The 26,387-nt window shown below is 36.3% G+C and overlaps 1 protein-coding gene across 1 annotated transcript in view; it reads left to right on the top strand.

Moving 5' to 3' along the window:
• Positions 1-1,176: 1,176 nt before the first annotated feature.
• Positions 1,177-26,387, top strand: part of LOC134854863 (small G protein signaling modulator 2-like) — a 96,741-nt gene continuing 71,530 nt past the window's right edge. Inside the window, exons 1-10 of the mRNA XM_063871222.1 lie at positions 1,177-1,372; positions 1,499-1,594; positions 1,704-1,992; positions 2,075-2,142; positions 7,650-7,883; positions 10,325-10,512; positions 11,732-11,992; positions 18,935-19,095; positions 19,872-19,939; positions 23,286-23,656. Of these exons, the coding sequence (XP_063727292.1) occupies positions 1,177-1,372; positions 1,499-1,594; positions 1,704-1,992; positions 2,075-2,142; positions 7,650-7,883; positions 10,325-10,512; positions 11,732-11,992; positions 18,935-19,095; positions 19,872-19,939; positions 23,286-23,656 (1,932 nt within the window). The remainder of the gene's footprint in view (positions 1,373-1,498; positions 1,595-1,703; positions 1,993-2,074; positions 2,143-7,649; positions 7,884-10,324; positions 10,513-11,731; positions 11,993-18,934; positions 19,096-19,871; positions 19,940-23,285; positions 23,657-26,387) is intronic.

Here is a 26,387-nt window from a genome sequence, read left to right on the forward strand (position 1 = left end):
AAACAGTGCAAAGCAAGATCATCGACGAATTCAAGTGGAAACTGTACAAACATAGGAAAGCGATTGGAATTGACAGGTTCAATTTCGAAGGGAGATAGGAAAGCACATCTGAAATGACCTCAAGAGGCACTGCCTAATGGTCATAAAAAACTTGATTTGACTTGACTTCAAGGAATAACGGTGTTAATTCTTTAATTGAACGAAATAAGAAGGGTCAAATTGCGGTGATCGAGCATTTCCGAGAGTTCGGAGGGCTATTGGGAAGATCTGATACCCTACCTGATTGCCATGAAGACTGCTCTTCGACCGGATTCGAGAATCCGGAGGGTTCTTGTGAAAGACAACAGACATTGATTTTAACAACTTTTAGCTTCACGGAATGCCTAGAACTGAATTTGAATAACAGCTAATTCTTTTTTCAGAACATGAGAAGCTAGGAGTTGAGGGAAAGGGTTGATTTATTTATGATGGATTTGATGATTTTCATCTACTCAACAAAAACAATAGTAATATGATTATAAGTAATAGCCCGGTTTTTAGGAGTGTTCTCGTGGTCTGGGGATACTGAGACCCAGCCATGAGCTCACTCATTCTGCATATAACTAAGTTAATTTGCGCGTTTTGGCCGATAGCCTTGAGTAGCAATGACTCTAACGACCCGATGTTAATGGACCACACATTGAACTGGCTTTGGTAGAGACGGTTAAAAGCATGTGAAGCTGTGTTTAGACGCTAGCCAGTCGTTTTAGAACCTAGCTTTATTTTCCGTCGGCATGTACTTCCGATGCAATATTACAATTTCTTGACCGCTGGCTTGTAAAAACTGGGTAAGTATGTTCAGACTGAACTGGATATCCAGTGTGTGACTGCCCCATGTTGGAAAATCCAGTTTCTTGGAGATTTGTTTCATCCAGTTTTTCAAGGATTTCGCGGTTTTAGAATTTTTTCGTCGATATGTAGATTGCTAGCTGAGAATGCAAATGATCGCTATCTCAAAGTCGGCGCTTTAAGTCCCCCCCCCCCTCTGAAACTATTTTTTTTGCTGGAAGCTTTTTTTAGTATCCTGGGTTGCCGTTTTCTGCTTGCGTTTGTTTAGTTTTGCCTCCTTGTCAAAGCTTTTTGTGACTGAGTTGACTATCGTGTCCTGATGTCGGTCACCGTTGTAACCTAGATAACATGGCTGAAGTTTTGGAGGCTCAATCGTCTCAGGGTTCAGCTCCATTCATTCCTCCGGCATCAGGAAGCTTTGTGTCGGGCGAAGAGAAGGCCGCGATGATTCAGAAGGTGAAACAAGAAGTGAAACGGCTAATGGAGGAAGCCGTCACTAGAAAGTTCATCCATGAGGATAGTTCGTCTGTCCGCAGTTTATGTGGTATGTTTGAACTACAACTGTTTCATTTAGCTACCCGAAGTTTTTCGAAGTATTCCTTTTTTATGCAATGAAACTTAGTTGCTGTTGCTCTCCTGTTGCCGTTTGTTTCGACATTTCCTATTTCAGCGGTTGTGGATTCGTGTTTGGTTCACAAACTAAAGAAAGGAGTGTTGAGCTCTTTCAGTATCGGAGGACTGTGGAATTCACCAAATAATAATCAAGGTTAGTCCAACGCTCCATAAATCATGGCTATACCGAAAATTTTGATTAAATACCTCACAGCACAGGAAACCCTTTTTCAATTTGCTTTCAGTGTACTTTATTTTTGAAGGAAAATCTGAATGCTCGGCAAGTCTAAGCTTAGTTTCAAAGCTCTGCAAGCAGCTACCTGATTCAGAAATCAAGCAGCAACTCAGTGATATACTAGGCCAAGTTCAAGACAAACAGAATGCTTACAAGATCATGATGAAGAATTCGAATGGTCAGAATGGAGCGGGATCTGTTTCATGGTCTATCCAAGAGTTTCCGTCCGAGCGGGCTCTCAAATTTCTGTGGATGCGTTTGTCTCTCTTTTCTGGAATTTTGGATCGTGTAATAGATTTCATCTGCAAAGAATCCAGGTACATTGAAGTTTCAAATTGTGTCTTTGCGCTTGCTCTTTTTTCCTACCAAGTTTTTGCGCTAAGTGTCGTTTTGTTTCAGCAAATACTACGACAAAGAATCATTCATGTGTGATCCAGTAGTTACAACTCTGCTGATTTCGCTAATGGGTTAGTTGCTTAAGTCACAATTTATTTCGAAAATATAAATTTTAGTATAAACTTGAATCACAAAGAGTAACCAAATCACTACATGAAGATCTAATCGACGTTCAACCTAAAGTTACCATTTGGCTGATATGCCACCGAATTATGTCCCTTTAGCCGAGAGCTCAAGTACTGAGTCGAAAGTGAATTTTAAAATTCTGCTACAAAAACGTAATTTGATAGGAATTTTCCAGAAATGGAACTAAAGGTACACGAATTCAATTCGAATTGCAAATCAAAATTATTCCCAAAATGTTCAGCCAAAAATTTTTTGATCAATTAAAGCTAAATGTAAAATATAAAATTTAAAATAGAAAAAATTTTCTGCGCCCATAACGATTCAACATGGCACAGTTAGCCTAAACTAAAATTTTAACCTCAGTTTAAAAATGTGAATCAAAGTGATTTCGATGATCGGTTTTTAAAATTCGTATGTGATATTTGAAAGCTTGTCTTAAATATGTTGCCTCAAAGTTCAAGCAGACTGAAACTGAAAGAGGCAAGTACGGAAATCCACCATTCATTACACTTGTGAATTTAAGTGTGCGAAGTGTAATACTACGACTTTTCTTTTTTCTAACCTATTTTGGCAAATATTGGTAGCAATTGTACGGATTTTTGATAGCCTGTGCTTTGACATTCGAATAGTAATAAATTAACACATTTGATGAACCGACAAAAGCTATTGGTTTTACACAACTTAACAATTATAAAAATTTGATTTCAGAAATTTTGTAACTCAATATATCTCGAAATTTTTTGAAATGCATAATGCATACATAATGTGGCTTTATGCTTTCCAATTTATTAAATGCAAATTTGGTGTGGATGATTCATTTTGTTATATTCCAAATTAGTACTTGCAAAATTGTGTCTAATTGTATTCGGTGCCACTTTTGCTGCGTGGCATTGGCAAAATAATAGCATTTATAGCTGCTTTATGTGTGATTAGTGTTTGCCAGTTGTTTAGCGTTCGTGGCCGAGAGGGCAGGGCGTGATACTCTAAGTCTCGAGGTTTCAGGTTCAAATCCGATACATGGCATAATTTAACTTATTCGAGGCTTCTTTTTTATTTATTTCACCATATAAAGCTGCTTTTTTATCGTGTTCTCGCTAGTGTTTGCGGAGCGCAGCTTTGTCTTTTTGTCCATATTAGGCCCCTCTCATTTTGTCCTTTATATTTCTGATATTCAACTGGAAGAAGAACATGAAAATAGTCTTATGTTGCTAACGACATTTTTGTTGAAGCGATCACCTAAATCTCGAAATGATGGCTCAACATCAGAGATGTCTGGACAAAACGACATCTTGTCTCGAAAAGAAACTTTACTTCAACGAAGATAGCAAGAAAACAGAATTACTAGCCTAGAACAATAATAGCAGTTGTTGTTGTTTTTGTTTGTAGCTGCAAATGGAGATGTCGTCCAATTCGTGTCTTTATTGTAGTTTATTTTCAGTACTTCACAAGCAAAGATTGTGGAAATTGATGAATGATTTAGCTCGTGCGTCAAACAGTATCTCTGGTTTTCCTAGGCTTCCCTAAGAAATGCCGTCGTATGACAGTACTGAGTAAAACCCGTTCTAAGGAGCAGTTTTTGGCATGGAGAGCCGAGCAAAATCCTGTGCCCAATTTCAGCGGGCAGTTTTTAATTAGCGCGAAAAATCGAGAAACTCTAAATGTGCCCAGTTATGTTGGCAAGTTGAGGCATTTTGCAACTGCAACGGAGTTGTCCCACATGTCGTCGAATTTAAGAGACGTTGGAATCGATAGACAGCTAAAGAGGCGCCGTATGTCACAGGGACTAGCGTAACATTTTGGGCAGTTGTTTTTCTTGTGAAATCTCGACATAGCTTTTCAATATCCACAGCGGAGTTGAGCAGGAGTAAGTCGCGCACTGCTCGAAATGCTTTTTTCTTACAAAGCTATTTCTGGAGGTTGAGAGCCCATCAGTTTGGAGGATGTTTAGGTAACGTAGTTTATCACCTCATTCGATTGAATTCTTTTAAAAACGACTTTGTATTGATATGGTGCTAAGCGCTCTTTTTCATCATGATTTTTTTTGATGTTGTCATTGTATTTTTTGGCAAAAGTTTATAAGTCTCGACAACGGTTTGTGTTTGGTTGTGTGGTGGTCGCATCATTCTTGTTGATAGCAGCCATTTAAAAAATTTTTGCTTAACATTTCATTGTTTTCTTTTGCTGGCAGTTTTTGAGTTTCACAGTGAATTGTTCAATTGGAGTCATTTTTGTGCTGCCAGTTACATTTCTAACGGCTGTTTTTTGTTAAGTTTGAAGGTCTTTGCAACGAGATTCACTCCTTAAAGGAGTCCGGACAGGAGCTGCGTTTTTCAGAACACTGCCCCTAATGGCCTTTTATGAGATGTTATACTTTCTGCTACTCAGTTTCTTTACTGCTCCCTGTGCCTGAGAAATTTTTCGGCAAATTTTTTTGTTTGGAGTTTGCTTATCAACGTGGTAATGTGTTCAGCGAAAGTAAAGAGCTTATCAGAAGTGACTCCTATAATTTAGGTTTTTGGATGGTAGGCAGTGGGTTGTTTTCGATAATCACATTAGTTTTTTTTTTTCGTTCCAGTTTGTTATAATAGTCGCTGAAGCTTTGTCTGCGGATCGGTTGAAGCTGCGTTTTCGAAGCCAATTTCATAGTGTTTTTAGGCAGGGTTGTACCTTTAGTTCAAATCAATGTTGGTGATAGAATCTGTTATTTTGATGTTTTTAGCAGAAAGATACTTTCAATCAGCTACCGGGTATAAGAGGGCTATGGGTCGGTTGCTTGTTGCTTCTGCCCGGATTCAGTAAAGGAAAGGGTCGACCAACTTTCCAGTTCTGCGAAATGGTGGAGGTGTTAAGAGTGATATTGGTTCTGTAAGGAAAATTGATGCTTTTTCTCCGAGATAGTCAAGATGAGTTGGGGCGATGTTGTCGGGCGCTTAAGCTTTTCTTTTCTTGCACAGGTGAATTTTTTTTTAAGACGACCTGTGGAACAATCAAAGTGGATTCCCGGTGTATTTCTTTATGTCGCGGAGCGTGCTGCGTTTCTCTGTTTCTCTTCATATGTAATGGGTGGGTGAGGACAGTAGTGCTGATCAATTTGATTTGCGCAATGATTGGTACCATAGACTGTTTTTTTTGTTGTTGAAATTATTAGGTTGGTTACGTGCGTTGTCATCTGCTTTGCCCGCTGAAGAGGTAGAAGTTTTGACGAATACATGACCGTCTCCACTGTGGGCGAGGGTAATGACAGATTCAACACATTTATCGAGTTTGTCTTTTCACAATGGCATCGATTTGTTTAATCAACAGCTTGTTTTGGAATGTGTGGTCTAAGTTCTTTGATGCGGCTCTCTGGAATGTGCTATTTGGCCGCCTTTGCCAAAACTTTGCCGAATGTAACCTCACCTTCAGGCACTTCTTTGGTGATCTGCATACAGAATTCTTTCCAATTTGCTTTCCTAAATTTAACGAAAGTTCTTAATGTTTCCATTAATGAAAGAAATTAATGTTCTGATGGTTCAGCAAACTCGACTTCACATGCTAGTGTAGCACGATTGCCTGATGACCAAAAACGAGGCAAGACTCTGTGATCGAGCTAAGTTTTCTCGCGAGGCTGGCACTTGCAAGACTTATTTCAGAATTAAAGGTTTCTCTAGCAGGGACATTCTCTCAAAAGACTGCGTGGTCTGTAATCTATTTCTTTGGCATGTGTAGTTCCTCTTGTTTCCCTCTCAAGTTCGGAGAACCGGAGAGGGCTATGAGCTTTAAAGTCACCGAGTATTAGGAGTTGAGTAGTTGATTTTTGGAAGCAGTGTAACCATAGCCGCAGCTTGTGTATTGGGATGTGTACATTATCAGGTTTATGTGACTTTCCTAATTTGTTTTTCAATTCCGCAATTTTCTAATTGGATTGTTTGGGGGTTGATTGTTATTTTAAGTTCTTGTACTTGTACGTGTTTTTACTGTGAAAAGCCAAACCTCCATCTTCACCTTTTTCCGGGTTACGTTTCTTAGTTATTGAAAAGCCTGGAGTTACTTTAAAGGTGCTTTTATCTTGAAGTGTGGTTTCTTGAACGGTTGCAATAGATAGTCTGTTGGTTTGTTTGAAGTGAACGATGTTGTCAAGTTATGCGCCAAGGCCATTTGCGTTTAGTGGTAATCTGTTTAATTGTTTCCTTCTTTGGTATCGGGGTGCCTGGTGTTTTATGCTTTGGTTTGGGGCAGTAATTTTGGTACTGACAGTAAGTCAGTGTTGACGGTAAAAGTTGTCAGACCATTCAGTAGGGTTATGTAACGAGGTGCAAGTGAGGTCCACGCATCCGCCAAAGTGGCACCAGAAACTTGTGGGCTCTTTATTAAATCGCAGATAGGGCACCAAAGTTGTATCGGGGTCCTAGTTAAGGTTCTGTGGCGGTTTTTAGTAGAAAGATGTTATTCATTGATATAGCTGAATGTTAGGGGGACGCAGTCGCTGGGTTTCTCCGTTCCCAGAATAAGAACACGAATTGGGCAACTATGTTCCTGTTTCAGAAGGTTTGTTCGAGATTTGAACCATGCTGTGAAGCATGACGTGGATACTGCCGCGAATAGGCACTCGTACTTCGGTATTCATGATAGCAGTTCAAATCTGTTAATGAAAGAATTAGCTATTTAACAGTGGAATTCGGTTTGATACTTAAAATGTCCAGTTTCTGTGGTTATATACTGTAGTTTGCGAAAACTTTTGGAAAAATTACTGAAATTTCATTGTGCGTGGTGTTGGAACCAGTTCGTACTATACGGTTTGCTTAATGCGTCCACAGATGCGAGTATATTTGAATCATTACAACCAAAGTTGTTTCGGCCGCTGAAATTAGTTAGTTATAAAAGTATGAATTGTTTAAGATATAAGATTAACTTTAACAACATAATCATTCAAGGAGTTACATAGCTCAGAAAAAACGATGAGCTATGATTTTAAATTTTTTGAAGTTTACTGATTATCCTTGAAGTTAGGAAGGGCGTCGCAAACGGCTAGTAGACTTCCCCCCTTATATAATTTAGTTACAGAAATTGTACATGAAAATGTTGCACGTGTTTTACTTGCTTTGTTATCAATTCAAGTTCAATGAGCTTTCTGTGCATTTGCCGTATTGGTAGCACGGAAGTTTGTGACAGTAAAGCCCAGAAGTTTGATTCCAGTCGTGAATTTTTTGCGAACTGAAAGTTTTTGGCCCTTGTAGACTATCGTCTGTCTGCTTGTTTTTGTCGGCTTAGTTCCCACAGAACGGACTTCAAGGTTGGACTTCTTAAAAGCATTCCGAAAGCTCATTCTAAAGTTTTATTGGTGAGTGTGATTTTGTTCCAGGATTTTTTGGCCTTTTTGCAATTTTTCATTAGTTTGCGCCAAAATCGAAATTGCCGGGGCATTATTTGCGTTACACAGCAACTGGTTATTGATTGTAATTTTTTCTTTCAGTGGGACCTTGTTCGCTTGACTATTCAAAAGCTAAAACTCCAGATCATCTTTGGACAGATCCTCATGCTGAAGAATTAGTGTTGAAACACAGAATACATTCAGATATAGGCTACACATCTTCCCAATTTCCGATGGACAGTTCGAGTCCAAAAGGCGGCAACTCGGACGCAAGACGCGCTCTCTTCTCAAGCAGCTTTAAATCGCCCAAACCAGCGTTAACTAACATTGAAACAGGTAATCACACCTGAACTGGAGTGTTGAAATTTCCAAAAGAAGGTGACAGAAAATATAGAGAAGTGCTGTAGTTGTGGTTCAAAAGAACCGAAAGGTCAGAATGCCGAAAGTTGAAATACCTACTGACTTAATGGGCTCTACGTACCTTGCCTGCTGATTAATTACTGCTTTGCTGCTGTAGTTAAAAGCTTTTGATAAGATATCAACTACGTGGTGTGCGGTCTGTAAGCAAACATCTCAAAATTATACTCATAGCGTTGCGTGATTTTGAAATAAACAGCAAAATTGGTTAAAAGTGTGCTAGTTTTCAGTATTAAGTTATTCAAATTCATTTATCAGGTTTCCTAAAAATTGTCGAAGTGTTTTGGAGATGTTGCTCTTTAGAATGTCGCCTGCTAAATAGTAGTCGCAGAAGTTGTCTGTTTATTGGCTTGTGTATACTATAGTATAGTCTCAATGATATGTTCCAGTACAATTAGACGCTAATAGTCCGTGTAGTTCTCCAGCAGATTTTTTCCCTAGATGCTGCCACTAATTCCTACTAAAATCTGTTTTCGGCATCGCCTTTTTTTCTTGCGCTAAAAGTGACTGTTGACTTTCAAAACAGCTCGTTTGGATCACCGAAGTTGAGAAACAACTTTGAAATCGGCGTAGTCTTTTTAGCGCTAGTCTTTTAAGTCGTGGTACCACATAAATACGTCGATTGGTATGGATTGATAGTTTATTTTAAAACCCTTCAGTGTTTTAGACTGCTAGGAAACTTTCATAAATGGTAGTTTAATCAACCCTAAGCTATAGCAAGGGTATTACAATTGGGTACTAGACTTTTTTCCCGTAAACGTCTTAGTCCACAGGACTCATTGAACTGGTTGTTCCTTGGTTCACAATGAATTCAAAATTTGTAGTGTCTCTTGCACGCTTAGCCTGGTGATAACGAATAGGCCTGGGACGGCAAAGGTCCTGGGTTTTTTTTTCAAACGGTAAGTGTTTCGGTTAAAAAAATTTTCGGCCCATTATTTGTCTGCTAATGTTTTATCGGCTTAGTTGCCTCATCTAAGAATCGTTTTGTTTTTAGCCATAAATAATTTTAACTGCAGTTGTTTTAAGCATTTTAAAAATCCGGCCGAATCGAAATTTAAAATTTCGATTCGGCCGGATTTTTAAAATGCTTAAAATAACTTCAGTTAAAATTAATTACAGCTAAAATAAACGATTCTTAAATGTGGCAACTAAACGGATAAAACATAAGCAGACAAATAATGGGCCGAAATTTTGGTTATTTTTTAACCAGCTCGCTTTGTTAAAATTTCCTTTTTTTGTCTTTTTTATCGGCTTAATAAATTTCGGCCTAATTAGTAATGACCTAGTGGCCTCTTATTGCGTCGTTGCTACAGAAAAAAAAATTGTGCGCGTGGGTGTGTTCTGACGCGAAAAGGGACTTGACATTTTTATAAGGTTAAAATTTTTCCGATTTTTTTTTTTCGGCTTGAAGGGTTTCTGCTCAGTTTTTTTTTCGGCTTTGTTACCGCTTGGTAATTATAATTTCAAATCCAAGCAACCATCCGGCGCATCTGGCGTGGAGTTTAAACAACCGCTTGTGATAGCAAAGATTTGCGGTTCGAATCCGGCCTGGCCTTTTTTTGCAAACTAGAATTTTTGTGCTTTTTCGGATTATCATCCATCTGTTTATTTTTGTCGGCTTAGATCCCGTAGCTCGATGGTTCAGCTGTATTCAAAGTTGCTGTAACCCCCATGCGTGAGACGACAAAGCACGGGAGTTCGATTCCAGTTGAGACTTGTTTTTCTTTTAAATAGAAAATTTTGGGTTATTTAGATTATTGTCTGTCTGCTCAGTTCCACAAAGTACTTTTTTTTGGAAAACTTGGATTCTTCGTAGCATTCCCAGAGCTCTTTGTAAAGTTTCTAATGGTGCAGGCAATTTTGTTCTGGATACTTTGGGCTTTTGTTGCAATTTTTTTTGACAAAAACGATTGTTTGAATAATTTCTACAATAATTGTTGCAATTTTTAAGGAAAAAAAACAATTTTTTGAATAATTTGGTTCTATAATTATATATCTTTGTCTTTGTTTTATACATAAGAATAAGTGGTTTTTGATTTTTTCATCGATGCAGTTTACCAATGGATCCATCGCGTGTCTTAGGAAGACTTCGATGCATGCAGTCGTGTTTAGAACATCAGTTGTGGTGAGGTTTATTTTGTTGCTTATATATATATATAGTTTTCGATAAATTTGTTTCTCGGCTTACTATTTTTGCATTGCAAGTGGCAGATTTTGTGGGGAGGCTAGGTTTGGGTAACTGTTTTTTTTTGGCTTGGAACCTGTAAAAGAGTTTATTTTATTCTTAATGCTTAGCTCGGCAAAAGTTTAAAAATAAACGTTGACAAAAATTGGTTTCTCGACAAAAATGATGTTATTAGGTGGTCACAAGTTGGACGACACCAACAGCAGTCGCTCTCAGGTCTCTCCAGCTGCTGCACCTCAACTGAGCGTAGACAGCATATCTCCAATCTCACTGGCCCACTCGCCGAAGGACTACGTCGACTCACTGCACCAGAACAACAAAGAGACACTCATCTACGGCAAGAACAATGTCAAAGTCCAACCTGTGAGTTGTAAATTTTATTGTCATCTTCTGATTCCTGGAAAACTTTATATCAAGTGGACACCGTCGCTTGATATGTCATACTGAAGCGTTTTCAGTCGTGATTCGGACTCCATAAAGATATTCAAAAAGTTGTCCGTGTCGAGAAGAACTGGTCTGAATATTGTTGCTACTCAGACTCGTTTATCGCTTGTATGATAAGAAGACTGGTTAAGGAAGAGAGTGCCCCATGCTCAAGTTAGAAGTTGAACACCAATTCTCTCATGAAAAATTGGCTGGACTATTGTGGTCGGAACATTCTGTGCTCTGAACTATTGGTTTGGTTACTCTATTTAAAGTTACTCTATTTAAAGTAATAAAAATTGTTTGCTACGCTGGTATGTAAATTTTGTTACAACTCCACAAAAACAACGTGTTAACTCGGTAGGAAAAAAGCTACCGGACAATCTCAATCTTCACTATCGCCCTAATCCATTTCAACTTCGCTGAAATTGAACATGAAATTGAACATGCGTTAAGCAGGGGTATTGCAATCGGGTACTGGTTTTTTTCCCGTAAATATCTCTGTCATTTCATCGCCTGGACTCCTTCATCTTCTGACATGCTCAATTTTTGGAAAATGCAAATATAACTACTATGTTTTAACTAGTAATTAGGTAAAGCGCGTATCAGGTTTTAATTATTTGGTTCGTGGTTTTCGTCCTAGTTTCTGTCGGTTCTTTTTTCGTTTTTTTTTGATACGCCATTTTTCTAGGCTGTTTATGAACTTCTATACAACCATGAAGTATGGAATGGCGTGTTTTTGTAAAATGGAGTTTTTTAAGTACTTTTTTAGCTTCATTTTCAGCCTTTTTTCGCATCGCAAGTGTTGCGAAGCTCCGCTTCGCCTCTGTGTCAAAGTGTGATATCTACGAAGTATCTAGTGAAGTAAGACTCGGTGCTCAGTTCAGAAAAGGGTCAGCCGCCATTCTCCCAATCTACTCCCCAGACTAGGTATAAAAATCTATAAATATATCTATGCTTTGCAGTTCAAAGTGGCTTTGGGATACACTCGGAATAAGCTTGATGTTCTAGATTTTTGGGGAGCTTTAAAAAAATTAGTTGATCTATATGTATCTTTAAAAATATGAAAATATTTACCCGCCTCCAAAGTTCGCATTTAACCTCGAAGTTCGTCGTCCTTGAACTGTAGATGAAGCGTGAGTTGTGTGCTTTGATTTAGACGAGTGAGTTGGAACCGATGTTGGGGTACCTGTCTCTGCACCAGTCTACTGCTTCGCCCACTATAGTGGCGGCTGCGGTAGCCGCCAGAAAAGCGGGCAAGGACTTAAATAACTCAGCCTACTCAACTTCAGCAGCAGCAGGAGTCAAACAGGTGTGCTGGCTACAGTTGCAGTGGACACCGAATGATGTCATGAGTCCAGTGCCCGTTCAGATATCTGCGGCGACAATTCAGTCGTCAGAATATTCTAGAATAACTAAGGTGATTTCCAAGTTTAGTTTGAATCATTTTTCGTAGTTGGTCGGTGATGTCTTAAGGCAAGGCAAAAAACCTATAAGTAAGACGGTTGATATGGATATCAGCCGCCTTCCTTTACCAATGGTACAATTTACGGTGTTGCCAACTCAGCTGGATTAGAAAGATGTTTCTCAACGACAAGAAAGACTTATGGACAGTTAAGAAAGCAAACAGTGACTGAAAAATGCGGAAAACTTGCATTTTCAGCTACTATTTTTAAATAATGTTATTAAAAATAATGAACGTAATGAAAAATCTTAAATAGGTCTTGATGATTTTTTTCAGGAAAAAGTCTGAAAATGCTCTAATATCTACAGATGTGCATTCATACATGTTAATCCATTTATGAATGCGCTTAGGTATATGCGCACTTTTTGAGTTCAATTGAGTTTCATCCGCTGAAATTTACGTAAGCAGCACTCTCCAAATACGAACGTGCAAATGGCGCAAAAAAAACAAACAGTTTCTTGTTTCGAAAGTGGAATTTAGTTTTTAGATTTCCAGCGGAATAAAAACTTTACCTTATGATCCAGTTTTCTAAAGTTGGGTTGATGTTATCAGAAAAGTGCCCATCATAAATTGTTTTAGAAATTCAAAGAGCTTAAAGGGCAGCTATTTTTCTTTGAATTGTTGAGATTTTCTCAAAGTGTTTTTTTTGTTTACTTGCGTTCATAACTATGTTTCGACTGTCAGTTGGCTATGTCTAATTAACTTTTTTTCAATAGAAATTGTTTTTCCCAAACCTGGCGTTGTGTCTTATATCCACGAGCTCAATTTTTTTCGGAGAACGATCCGGCTTAAGTTGATTTTTGTAGCGCATAGCTGAAAAAAAAAACATTTTTTTAAGATTAATGGAATTTGACGAAGTTTGTCACCTACTTTGCCGACAACAAAAGTTGGATCGAATGCTACATAATATATGTTCTGATTTTCAACGCGGATAATTTGAAATTAGAATTTTTTCAATGAAAAACTTTTTACAAATCTAGGAAATTAAGTTTTGAAGAACACTTTGATATTTTTATGAACTGGTGTGTTTGATTTTCATCAGCTAATTTACTTGCTGCAATTAGAAGTTTTTTTCTACCTATCATGTGTTTGCATACTGTTTTTCGGCTTAGTTTCTGTAGCTAGGACGTTTTTTGTTATTCCAATATTTTTTTTCAATCCCTGAGATGAATCCTGTTTAAAACGTTTTATCTAGGTTCCTAACCATTGTATCTAAAACGATCGAGCTTTGAAGTTCATGTTTTTGCCGATTATTGTTTAGTGTTCTGGTATTCGACTGAAGCTCTTTCAAGTTCCGAATAGAAATTATTCTTTATGTGAAGGCGTGTGCATATTTAATGCCGTATATACACTAGCGGACAAAATTAAACGAAAATTCAGGTTTTTCTCTGAAAGCTGCCTTCTTTTCAATGTCCATTTTGGACAACATTTACTTCGATTTTCAGCAAAGTGTTAACTTAGACCACGAGGAAATCATTAGAGCTACCATCTATGAAAAAATCAGTATTTGATTTCAAAGACTTACCAATGTAATGCGGGTCTGAAAATACCAGAGTTCCTCATCTGCACTAAGTTTTCGATTCGCGTGAAAAAGTAAGTAACAAGCAAATTTAATTAAGCTTTCACTCTGATCGTTTCAATTTTTTTTGCTGAGAAAGTTTCACGTCGAATGAAATTTCTTACTCCGCTTATTCGACAAAAAGTGTACACTACGATTAAAAACTTAAGGCAGATGACGAAATCTGGCGTTTTCAGACCCGGATTAAATTGGTAATTCTTTGAAATTAGATATTGATAATTTCATAGATGGTAGCTCTGATGATTTGAGCTTGGTCTATGTAAAAAATTTGCTGAAACTCGAAGTAAATGGTGTGCAAAATTGCCATTGGAAACAGGCATTTTAGAGAGTGAAAACCTGAAGTTGCGCTTAATTTTATCCTATAGTGTAATCTAGTGGACAAAATTGAGCGCAAAATCACGTTTATACGCTCTAAAAGACCTTTTTTAATGTCCATTTATACAACCTTTACTTCGATTTTCAGCAATTTTTTTCTACATAGATCAAGAGGAAATGATCATAGCTACCCTCAATGAAACTATCAATATGTGGGTTCACCAATGTAATCCGGGTCTGAAAATGCCAGTTTTCCTCATCTACACTAGGTTTTTCGTTTCGTGTGAAAAATTAAGAAACAGTGGAGGTAAGTAAAGTTTTCACTCTTACTTTTTTAGTTTTCTCGCTGAGAATGTTTCTCGTCGCTTGAGCAACTTTTTAATTCCTCTTACTCAAGAAAGAATTCACTACGATGCAAATTAAAGTGCAGATGAGGAAAACTAGCATTTTCAGACGTGGAATACATTTGTAAAACATTGAACCCAAGTACTGATACTTTCATAGAGGGTAGCTGTGATCATTTGCTCTTGGTCTATGGAAAAGTTTAACTGACTTTCAAAGGAAATGTTGGCAAAAATTGACATAGAAAACAGGCATTTTAGAGAGTAAAATCTTAAATTTGCGCTCAATTTTTTCCACTAGTGTAGCAGTAATTCAAGACTGCTTACGAGTCGTAAACGTAATGAATTTTCTTATATAGGTCTTGGTGCTTTACTTGTTTGCTGTTTGACTTTTGATTAAGAGTAATGAACGTAGTGAGTACTCTTATATAGGTCGTGGTGATTTTTTTTTGTTTTTTTTTTATCTTCAGGGAAAAGTCAATTTTGAGTTTTCGCAGTTTGGCATGTGATTTCTTTTTAGGTTCAGTGCATTTCTATTGTGAAAAGGAAGGCAAACTCCACTATCGAACAGCAAAAGTCTAAAGGCCACGAAAAATGTGATCGACTTCTAATTTCGAAAATGGAAATTAATTATCAGATTTCCCAGCTGAATAAAAGTTTCACCTATTGATCCAGTTTCCTCCAATTGGGTTTCTTAACAGTATGTGTCAATCATCAATTGTTCCACAAAATCAATGAGCTTTAAGACAATCAATTTTTTTCGAAATTCCAAAGTTGAAGGTTTTTGAAAAACAAGTGTTTTTTTTTCAGTTTTCTTGCGTTCATTACTCAGTTTATTTTCAAGTTCAGCTCGTCTTTTTTGTCAAAAGGAAGGCAATCTCCATTATCGAACTGAAAAAGTGTAAAGGCCACGAAAAATGTGATTGACTTCTAGTTTTGAAAGAAGAATTTAATTCACAGATTTCCCATCAGAATTTAAAAACAATTATATATTGATCTAGTTTTCCGAAATTCTGTTAATTTTTTTGAAGTTCGAAATTTGAATATTTTTCAAACAACAAGTCAGTTTTTTTTTCTATTTCCTTGCGTTTATGACTCTTTTCTAACCGTCTGTTGGTATGTTTTAACCAAACCAGTGAATAATTTGTGCTGCTATCATTTTTACAGCTGACAAGCTCAATTTCTCGAAAATTTAAATTTTGCTACTGGCTAATAATACTTACTGCTGTTTTACCCAGTGCTTCTAGGGTTGCAATATTAGTTTTTTGAGTTTTTTTGGCTTCCTGGTTGTCGACTTAAGCACTGGTCGCTCAGTTTCCGAATTGTTTATTTGATTTATTTATATGCATTTTCTTAAGCAGTAGCGTCTATAGGAATATTTTAGGATTTTTCTTTGATGTAGACTTTTTCAGATTAAAATAGTATTCATCTGTTGGTTTTCAAACTGAAAAAGTTTCTTCCTCTCGCTTGACATCGTTTTTGTCGGCATAGTTGACTCAGCGCTACTTTTTTTTTCGAGATTTAAGCAATATTTTTTTAAAAATAATTGCAAGCCTTGTTGATTTGTATACTTAGTAAAATTATCACCCGTTATCGTAAAAATTTACTCTCTGTATTTTTATCGTTTCGCTTGAAAATTTTATTCGGCTCAAATGCTTTCGTCATCTGATTCGTCGGATTATATTTTGAATTTTGCGTTATTTGAAAGAAAAATAAATTTCATGGTGTTTCCCGAGAGTAGGAAAAGTTTCATATAAGTCTCTATTTTTAAAATGTTATGCTCAAAAATTTTTCATTTTGTTTTCGGCTGAGACAAACGTATGTATGAAATGTTTTTCTATTACCGACTCAATGGCTATCCTCTTATTATCTCTCCGCTGGCTTCAAATGACAAATGTAAAATGTGTTTTTTTAACTTGCTTCATACTAAATTATTCAATCAACCATTGAGCGCATCTGGCATAGAGGTAACACCCAAAACCCATGCTTGAGACAAGCTGGAAGTTTTCTGCTTAAAAAGTGATTTGTTATGATTTGATTCATTAGGAAAAGTCTTAAAATTAGTTCAGGCTTAAATGTGATGTTTCGCAGTTTATTTCAGTTGTGAAAAAGGAGGCAAACTCTCAAAGAAGGCACTATCGAACAGCAAAAGTGTAAAAATCGATGACTGATACTTTTCCAACAATCTGTTGGCTATGTTTGAAGGTATCATTCTTGTTTGCTATGTTTGAAGGCAGCAACTTTCTTGTGATATTCTGAATACTATTCATCTGCATATAATTTTTACGCATGTTAATATGAATCAGTTTTTAATAGTCCATGGTTTTTGTCCGATTTTCAACATCCTTTTTCGAAGATTGCTTGCCAATTTGATATCGTTTTTTTTCCAAGTGCATAAGTTTTGTTCTTCGGTTTTCTTTTTGGCTTGCGGGAAAATTCTGATTTGATCCCGATTGCTAATCGCAAGCGTTAACTCTTTTAATATCCAAACATAGCCACCAGGCATTTGAAAAAGTGTCAGTGAACGCTGTTGCACGGATTTGCTCTTTTAAGATTCGATAAACATAGTGACGGCTCTTACATAGGTCGTTATGATTTGCTTTTTTAGGAAAAGTTTCAAAATTAGTTCAGGCTCAAGTTTGATTTTTTTGGGGTTTCGCTTTTGATTTATTGCGGTTTCGCTTTAGTTTTTTTTGCAGTTCAGTTAATTTCAGTTGTTAAAAAGAAGGCAAATTTTCGAAAAAGGCACTCGATCAGCAAAAGTGTAAAAATCACAAAAAATGTGATCGATTACTAGTTTCCCAGCGGAATGAAAAAATTACCCATTGATTCAGTTTTTTAAAATCGGTTTATTTTAATCAAAAAAATTGCCAACAGTAAATCGTTCTAGAAATTCAAAGAGCTTTAAGGTAATCTATTTTTTGAAATTCCAAAGTTGAAATTTTCTCAAAAAACAAGACATTATATATTTTTTGGTTTTCTTGCACTGATTGACACTTTTTCAACTCTCTCTTGGCTATGTTTGAAGATAACATTCTTGTTTGCTAGGCTTGAAGGTAAAAACTTTCTTGCAACCTGAAATATTTCAAGTGACTGTTTTTGCTTCGTCGGTTTATCTGCTCGTAATTCCTACGAGTGTTATTATGAATCACTTCTTTGATGGTCCCTGTTTTTTCTCCATTTTTAAAATCCTATTTCGAATATCGCTTGCCAATTTGGTATTGTTTTGCTCTAAGTGCTGATCTTCAGTTTTCATTTCGACCATTGAAAATGGGTAGGAACTTTTTCATCGTGTGTATTTATTTTTTGTTTTTTTTTGTCTTCCAAAGCAAAATCAGCTACCAAAAGTAATCAATATAATAGCTCGAGTGAGATATCATTTTAAAACCCTTTCAGTCGTGATTCGGATGACATTGTAAAGTTTTTTTTTTAATTTCACCGTTTCGAGAAAAAGTGGTTCGAATATTTTGATTTTTAGTCTAATTTCGAGTAGGTCTAATAAAAAGAAAATTCTTCTTTCAAGTGGAGATAAACTCATTTTTGTTCCAGGAAAACTTGTTTGGAGACTTCATTTAGCCTTGCTTTGGCAATAAAAAAAAGTTAGGAAAAAATCAAAAATTATTCTACAAAAAATTAGAAAAATTAAATGTAATGTCTTTTTATTGTGTTATTTTTCGAAGACAACAGATGTCGAATAAGTGTCATTCGATAACGTTTTACGCAATTCCTTCATCACACTACGCATAAACACAACAATAACTTGAAGAAAAATGAAAAAAGAATTTGTAGTTTTTATGAATGTGGTCGGAACATTTTTGTGCTACTTGCACATCAAATGGCTATCCTTGTTTCTTTTCTGAGCTTTGTTATCATGCCGCTAAGTGTCGTTGCTTAATTTGGTGAACAAGTAAGAAGTAACTAACTTCTATCATGTCAAATTTTCAAAGTCAAGGAGTATTCTGCGCCTTTGAGGTAGTGATAACATTGATTCATGGCGACAAAGCCCAGGAGTTCGATTCTTCGCCTATTTTAGACCGTCATCTGTCTGCTTATTTTTGACGGCTTAGTTTCAATGAAAGGACTGTTTTTATGGTTCGGCTTCTCTCTACCATTCCGGAAGCTTCTTGTAAAGTTTCTAATGATGCAGGTAATTTGTTTCAGGATTTTTTGGCTTTTTTTTTTGCAATTTTTATGTTTTTGACAAAAACGATTTTTTTCCAAATTTGTTATTTCGTTTTTGTATTGCAAGTGGTGCGAAGCTCTCCGTCGCATCTATGTTTCACCTATTTTTAAGAGTAATGAACGAAGTGAGTACTCTTATATAGTTCTTACTGATTTTTTTTTTGCCGAAATAAAAGTTTACTTTTGATCCAGTTTTCTCAAACTGGGTTTATTTTAACAACAAAAAAGTGTCCATCATGAATTGTTCTACAAATCCAAAGAGCTTAAAGGCCATCTATTTTTTCTTCGAAGTTCAAAAGTCGAAGATTTTTGAAAAAACAAGTCGTTGCGTTCATAACTCTTTTCCAACTGTCAGTTATGTTTTCTGGATCAAAAGTTGCGTTAGGTCCTTGCAGGCTTGTACGAAAAAGAGCTTACTTTTTCAAATTAAGTGACACATTTCGTTCTTACTCTTCTGTTGGATATGTTTATTTTTCTTAGGCTGCCAGTACAGAATTGCCTCATGTGAATGGCGTGAAAAACAACCAAGAGCCGAACTTAACGAGAGATGAAAAAGGAAATCATGCATCGTCATCGTCTACTGGGAAAGTCGCAAACGAGGGTTCAGTTTGGACAGGGTCCAACCACGGAATAGACAGAGAGTGAGTGAAATTTAATAACGTAATTTAACGTGTAAAAATTTGTACAGTGAAATAAGAACAATAAATCAACTTGTAAAAAGAATGAGAAAATCAACAACAGATATTGGAAAAGTTGTAAAAAACTAAGAACTCTACAATGGCCTGTTAAATTCAATTGGTGATTTTATTTTGTCGGCCTTTTTGGGTTTTTTTAGTCCGACCAAAATGATTTTCCGAGCACTCCCAAAGAACTAAGGGCACTGAAAGTTTTGGGAAAAATAGGCCAAAAATGTTTTTTCGGCGCGCTCTCCCCCTTATAATGAGTGTATATTGTCGCCAAAGGCGCCTTTAGAAAAATTTTTGGGTCGGTCAGTCAAAAATGGATATCCCAAAATAGTACAAAGGGGGGACTCTTTGGGTCAGCAGGGGGTCGAATCCTTGAGGGGAGAAGGCATCGTCGTCCCCCCTTCCCCCCTAAATCCGCCCCTGCACAGGAGTTATGTTTTTTTTTGTAGTTGAAACCTGGACTGTTTCTCACTTGTTTTAGAAACTTTTTTTTTCGCTGAACTATGCGGGTCTAATTTTTGTGAAAGCATTTTTTCATAAGAGGCGGTCTGAATAATTAATGAAGATTTTTATGATGTTCGTGCTCATAGCTGCAAAATGTGCATCAAACCTGCTCCAAATATTAGACACGTGAAAGTTTTCATTAGAAAAAAAACGTGAATGTTTTCACTAGAAAAAAAACGTGAATGTTTTCACTAGAAGAAAAGCATGACTAGTTTTTATTATTTCAGTGCCCTGTGGAAGTATGCCATGAGTGTGGACATGCGAGACATTCTCTATCTGCACTGCCATCAAATGTGTAAGACTTTAATAGGACTATCACAGAATAATATTTCTTAGGATCATTTTATAAAAATTATTTTTAATCCGTTTATTATTTTCATATTGACTGATTTTCTTAGTGTTTGAAATGTAGAGCATTTGCTTCGCAATTACAACTGTTTCGTGAGTTTGAATAAATTGGTAAATCGGAAGCATTTTTGCCTAATATTTGAGCAGGAGTACCAAATGCCGAAATACCAAGTTTTTAAGTCGTTTGTGGTCAGAGTCAGTGTTCAAACGAAAAAAATATATATCATTAATCATAATTATGGTCAAACTCATCTCATTTCTTTATAAGAACGAATTATAAGTACAAACTACAAACCTGTTTCCGGCATCAACAATTGACACGAAAATGCGTTAAAATGCTTTTGATCAAGTATCAATGCACGTAGCGACGACATTTATGTACGTCGTCAGGGGCGGGTCTAGGATTTTCTCACGGGGGAAGGGGTTAGATAATTTCAAATTGATTTTCCGAGCTCTCCCAAGTCATGAGAAAGACCCTATTTTGTCGAACTATGTTTAGGGTCGATCAGCAAAGCATAGATGTTCTAAATTAGCAATTTTGGGTGACCAGGGTTGGTATCCCTGAGAGGAAGGGGCTTCTACTCCGCCTTCCCCCAAATCCGCTACTTTAGGCCGTGTTGATTTTTTAGAAAAGGCAAACTACCACGAATCAAATTCCGATGCGCAGCTTTCAAGTTCAATTCAACTTTTTTTGGTAAAAAGAAGGCAAATTACGCTCTCCAATTACCAGATTGCAACGGGCGCGGAAATACGTGGTCCAATCTAGTTTTCCATAGAGGTTTTTTTTTTCAAAATTTGCAAACGAATAAAAAAAATTTCCTTTGATCTAGTTTTTTCAAATAAGTTTAGTATTACTACACTAGCCAACTTTAGTGAGCGTTATTGTTATACTACGTATGTTCTTTGTTTTTAACCCAAGTCGCAAGTATTGGTGCCATTTTTGGCGCACCTTTACGACTTTTTGATAGCACGTGCTTTGACATTCGACTAGTAATCAAATGAACCGAAAAAAGTTATTTGTTGCAGCCAACATAACAATGATAAAACTGGATTTCAGCAATTTTCTAATTCAATGTATCTCGCAAATTTTAGAAGTGCATAATTAAAACATAATTGTTCCGACTTTCGATACGAAAGTAACGGAATATTTGTGCTCGGGGTGGGTTTTTTTTTCTTTAGACAAATTTCGACTTTTTAACTAGCCATTTTTGACGGAATTTTTTTATATCATTCAAACGGTATTGTTGTCCTGAGCTTAAATTTGAAAAGATATTTCACCTGTGATCATTTTTCGTAAAGTTATGAGGGTTTAAAGATTGCCATTTTGACCAATTTGGGACAATTAACGCGCAATATAATTCGCGCTATTAACGCGTAAGCGAGATTTAATCCGTCTTATAAATCGTTCCAAATTGGTTGAACGAAGCTTATTTGCCACAATTGATTTGTTACAAGGAACGAAATCTATCTTTTTGTACTTTATATGGCGTGTGGGGGAATGATTTTCATAAAAATTTTCAAATTAAAAAAAAAATCATTTTATTTTATTTCATTTTTTTTTATGTATTACTGCTGCTCAATAAACCTTAAAAGGCAGTCGGAACATTTAGGGCTTCGCGCTGATACGAGCACTCTTGTTTGGTTTTATGCTCTCCTGTTTTCTCACCAGTGGTTGTGAAGCGCAGTTTCGCCTCTCTTTCCAATTTAATGTTGGCTATGTTTTGTATACAGTGCTGATTTAAATTATCCGGACAAAACGAACAAAACTTGAATTTTCAAACGCGTTTTTCTCAAATTGGGTTAAGATTAGACAAAAAGTGAACAGAACAAAAGTTGCTTAAAATTTCACCAGAATTAATATGGTGCCATTTGTTCTCCGAAATTCTCAACAAAAAATTTTACCCCAAAAATGGGTCATTTTGGTTTTTTTCAATTAATCAAGAATTACGCTGAAACTACTTTGTAAATTGATAAGAAAATTATATCACAGGAAGCCTCTTACGCAGCTCAACAAAGTTTAAGAAGGGTTAAATCTCCAAAAACCAGTATAAGAGAAAAAAATTTCACTTGATAGTCAATAAATGTGATTTTTACTTTATAAAACCCAGAATTTTTGCTTAAAAATAAATTTTAAACAATTTGCGCATTTTTGGGGTAAAATTTTTGTTGAGAATTTCGGAGAAAAAATAGCACCATATTAATTCTGGTGAAATTCTAAGCAACTTTTGTTCTCTTCACTTTTTGTCTAATCTTAACCCAATTTGAGAAAAACGCGCTTGAAAATTCAAGTTTTGTTCGTTTTGCCCGGATAAGTTAAATCAGCACTGTATTCTACAAAACTTAAAAGCAATCAATGTATGAATTTTTGTCAATTTTTCTCGTTCTTTAAGACGATTTTGGACAGTAAAGGCGAGAATTTGGTTTAAATGAGAAGCAAAGATTTCGTTTGTAAAATCTGTCGTATCCATTTGGAGATTTTCAATCCTTGGTCTATTTTTAAAGCCATAGAAGGAAGGTGCACTGAAGGTGGTCTACTTAAACTAGTACATTCATTCCAATCGGTAGGAGTATCTCTTTAACTACCCTCCCCCTTTGCTTTGGGGAGATTCGTTACTGGGTACACAATTCACATATGCCTAACCGGTGATTTAGTTTATTATAGGGATGGCAATTCGTTACTAGGTACCAAAATGGGGAAATAGTTAAAGAGATCTGGAATAAAAAAAAAGCTTTTACTATCAATCAGTTTTATTGTACTGCTGGTTCATCTGACGCTGAAAAACAAGTAGCTGGTTTTTATTCAGTTCGTAAAAAACAATGCCGCAGGGTGGTGCTAAAAGTGCAGGTTAGTAATGGCACAAGGCTACAGATGAAAGCACATCGCTTCTGGGTGTTTTTGACTACCAAATGAGCGAAAGCCTCAATCCAAACTTGGAAACAATTAATGCCTCATTGAACACGACTAAGAACATGATGCGAACATAATTTTCACAAGTTATTAACGCTGTGTTACATGTTAGGTTTTCATCGAGGGAATTACCATGTGTAGAGTATGTCATCAAATATGTAGATGCAAATCGTTTGAATGCTGACTTGAAGGCTGACCAAAAATCTGAATACTGGAACTAATTATTCCAAATTTCAGCACAAATTGTATCTACTGCAGAATCTTAGAATCTAACTGCACTAAGTTATCCTAAAACAGCGTAAAATAATCTACTGATTTATAGTTTACATAAGCTATGCTGATTTTTTGCAATAAATGTAATTGGAAATGAGTGTTGATTTAAAAGCGGCTTCTAAAAAGGATTCGCGTCCTGTAACTTCGAATTCGCACGATTCGTCGCAATTTCACACAGTTTCTTCAACTGTTACTGACCAATCAAGCGACACATGTGCGAAAAATAGTGATTTACACGAACTGTCAAGTTCAAAAGGCAGCAGTGTTTCGAAAAGGAGAAGCACAAGCGAAGTCGAAGATGATGAGGATGGGGACGTTTTGGTTCTGGTTGGCCATGACGGGGTGTCCCTACCCCCCATCACCTTCCCCCCATCTTCCCAGCCGGGGGGACATTTGCTATCCTTTTTGTCGTGTCTGGAGAACGCACTATCACCTCATGCGATATTAGAGCCGCCTCTTTGGCTGCATCGAAGCAAGGGAAAGGTGCAACTTCAACTAAATTTGAAAAAATGGCAGTTAATTGACCATTGTAAAGTTACAATTTTAAGTTGAGCTTAAGTTTACCAGCCGAAGTGTAAACCAACCAAAAGTGCGCGGAGTACATAAAGCAGCCGAAAGTTGAAACGCAGAAGCTAAAATTTGCACAATATTTTTTAATATATTGTCATATTTGTTATATAATTGTTATGTAACTGATCAGTTGTTTATATGGTAGCTGGTTTAAACTTCGGATGGTTTATTTTACACCAAAAAAGGTTACATAGCAAAAGTAGACAACCAATATGCAAACAGGTCAATAGGTAGACAATATTTTTTTATTTTATGTGCGTAGTTCAGACTCTTATTACACTTGCCGAGCGTTAGTGTAATAGTACGACTATGCTTTTTTCTAACCTAAGTCTCAAATAGTGGTACTAGTTTTGCGGCACTTTTACACTTTTTTGATAGCATGTGCTTTGAAATTCGATTAATAATAAGTTAACATTTCTCATTGTTCAAAAGAACCGAACAGAATCAGTACAATATTTAAAACTCTATTTCAGAAAATTTCCAGCTCAATGTCTCGCAATATTTTTGAAATGCTTCATTAATACATAATCTGGGTTTATGCTTTCGAGTTTAGTTCATGCAAACTTAGCGTGAATGCCTTCAGTTTGTTATATTCCAAATCATTACATGCGAAATTGTGTCTATTTGTATTTGGTGCCACTTTTGCTGTATTGAATTGACAATTTATTAGCATATGTTGCTGCTTTTTTCGTGACTACTGTTTGTCAGTTATTTAGCGTTCGTGGCCGAGCGGGCATGGCGTGAGACTCCAAATCTCGAGATCTCAGGTTCGAATCCGATACATAGCAAAGTTGTACGAATTCGAGGCTTATTTTTTTCTTATTTCACTTTTTGAAGCTGCTTTTTTTGTAGCGGTACTGCTGGTATTTGCGAAGCGCAGCTTCGACTCTGTGTAGAGGTCGTGATGATTTCTCAGGAAAAATCAAAACTTGTTCACGCTCAAATTGGTTTTTTGCTGTTTGGATTTTGATTTCTTCATTTCCTTTGTTAGGAAGGCAACTCCACTGGCGAACACGATCGACTTCTAGTTTTGAAAGTCGAATTTGAATTCAGATTTTGCAGCGAATTTTACTCATTGATCCAGTTTTCTCAATTTGGGTTAATTTCATCAAAAAGTGTCAATAATAAATTGTTCTTGAAACTCAAAGAGAGTTAAGGGTATCTTTTTTTCTTGCAATTTCGAAAATGGAGATTTTGTCTAAAAAATTAAGTCAGTATTTTTCTACTGTTAACTTCGTCATTGAATTTTTTTCCAGCTCTCTGTTGGCTATGTCTTAATATCTAAAGCAACTTTTGTCAATAAAAGACACCATATTAATTACCGAATAAATATATGCTCTTTATTCATAATGTTATTAATAAGAGTAATGCACGTAGTGAAGCTCTAATATAGGTCTCGCTGATTTTTTTTGTATTTTTTTCCAGGAAAAGTCTTACAAGTCTCTAATAACTACAGATGTGCATTCATACGTATTGATGCAGTTATCAATGCACTTAGCTAATGCTTATATGCATTTTTTGAGTTCACTTGAAATTCATCTGCTGAAAGTTGCGTTAATAGCATTCTCCAAATCCGAACGGGGAAATGGCGCGGAATATGGCAAATTTCCAGCGGAATAAAAACTTTACGTATTGATTCAGTTTTCTCAAGTTGGGTTGATGTTATCAATAAAGCGCCTATCATAATTTGTTCTAGAAATTCAAAGAGCTTAAAGGGCATCTATTTTTTTTCTTTGAAATTCGAAAGTTGAAATTGTTTCAGGAAAGTCAGTGTTTTTTTTGTTTACTTGCGGATATTAGCCTTTTCCAATTGGCTATGTTATCAATTGCATTTGAACAGTATTGGTTTTAAAAAAACTTTACAAGCAGTATCGAACGAATTTTTCAAATTACACTTGATATCCTTTTTCAGTCACGCAGATTTGAGTCTTGTCAAATTTGTCTGCCTACTGACTTGTTTGCTTGCGCGATTGTCTACTTACTAGTCTCAAACCACCAAAAAGTGTCTTAAAGTTGTTCAAACTTCAATTTCCTAGTAAAAGCTCGGCGAGTCTGTTCACTTTTTCACACTGATATTTAAGTAGCAAGATTTAAATTAAATGGTATTTTCGAAAGCTTATTTTGAAAAAATCAAGAGGAGTGGCGGCAGAAAATTCCAAAAATAAATCAGTTTGCATTGTTTGGATTCTCTATTAAATTTTTGGTTTTCTCTAAATCTTATTTGCTTCATTTTACATGAATGCTGAGACAGATGCTTATTAGGTTTCCTCTTACGTTTTTATCAACGTGTTGAACAATGTCATCTAATTTAGACACAACTGAAATCCAAATAAGGCATATGTAATCGATCATATTTCGGACTCCCTTCGATTTCTAATTTCCTCCATGGTATACCTTATATGTATGTAAATTGCTTCTTTCTGTACGCCAGTCGCTTTGCTTGGCGGAAATTGAGCCACCAAAAGTCTGCCATCTAAAATGTTGATTCCTTTGGTAGAACTGGGGATGATGAAATAGTGTACTCTTTGATGATATTTTTTACCATGTGAAATGCATAAATGTCCTGTCCATGACAGTGTCGTTAATAGCATGCTTTTTTCCAATTTGCTGTGCTGATCTTGATGTTGTATAAAGGAGTTTTGCT

This window comes from Symsagittifera roscoffensis, chromosome 9, assembly GCF_963678635.1.
Source record: "Symsagittifera roscoffensis chromosome 9, txSymRosc1.1, whole genome shotgun sequence".
Lineage (NCBI taxonomy): Eukaryota > Metazoa > Xenacoelomorpha > Acoela > Convolutidae > Symsagittifera > Symsagittifera roscoffensis.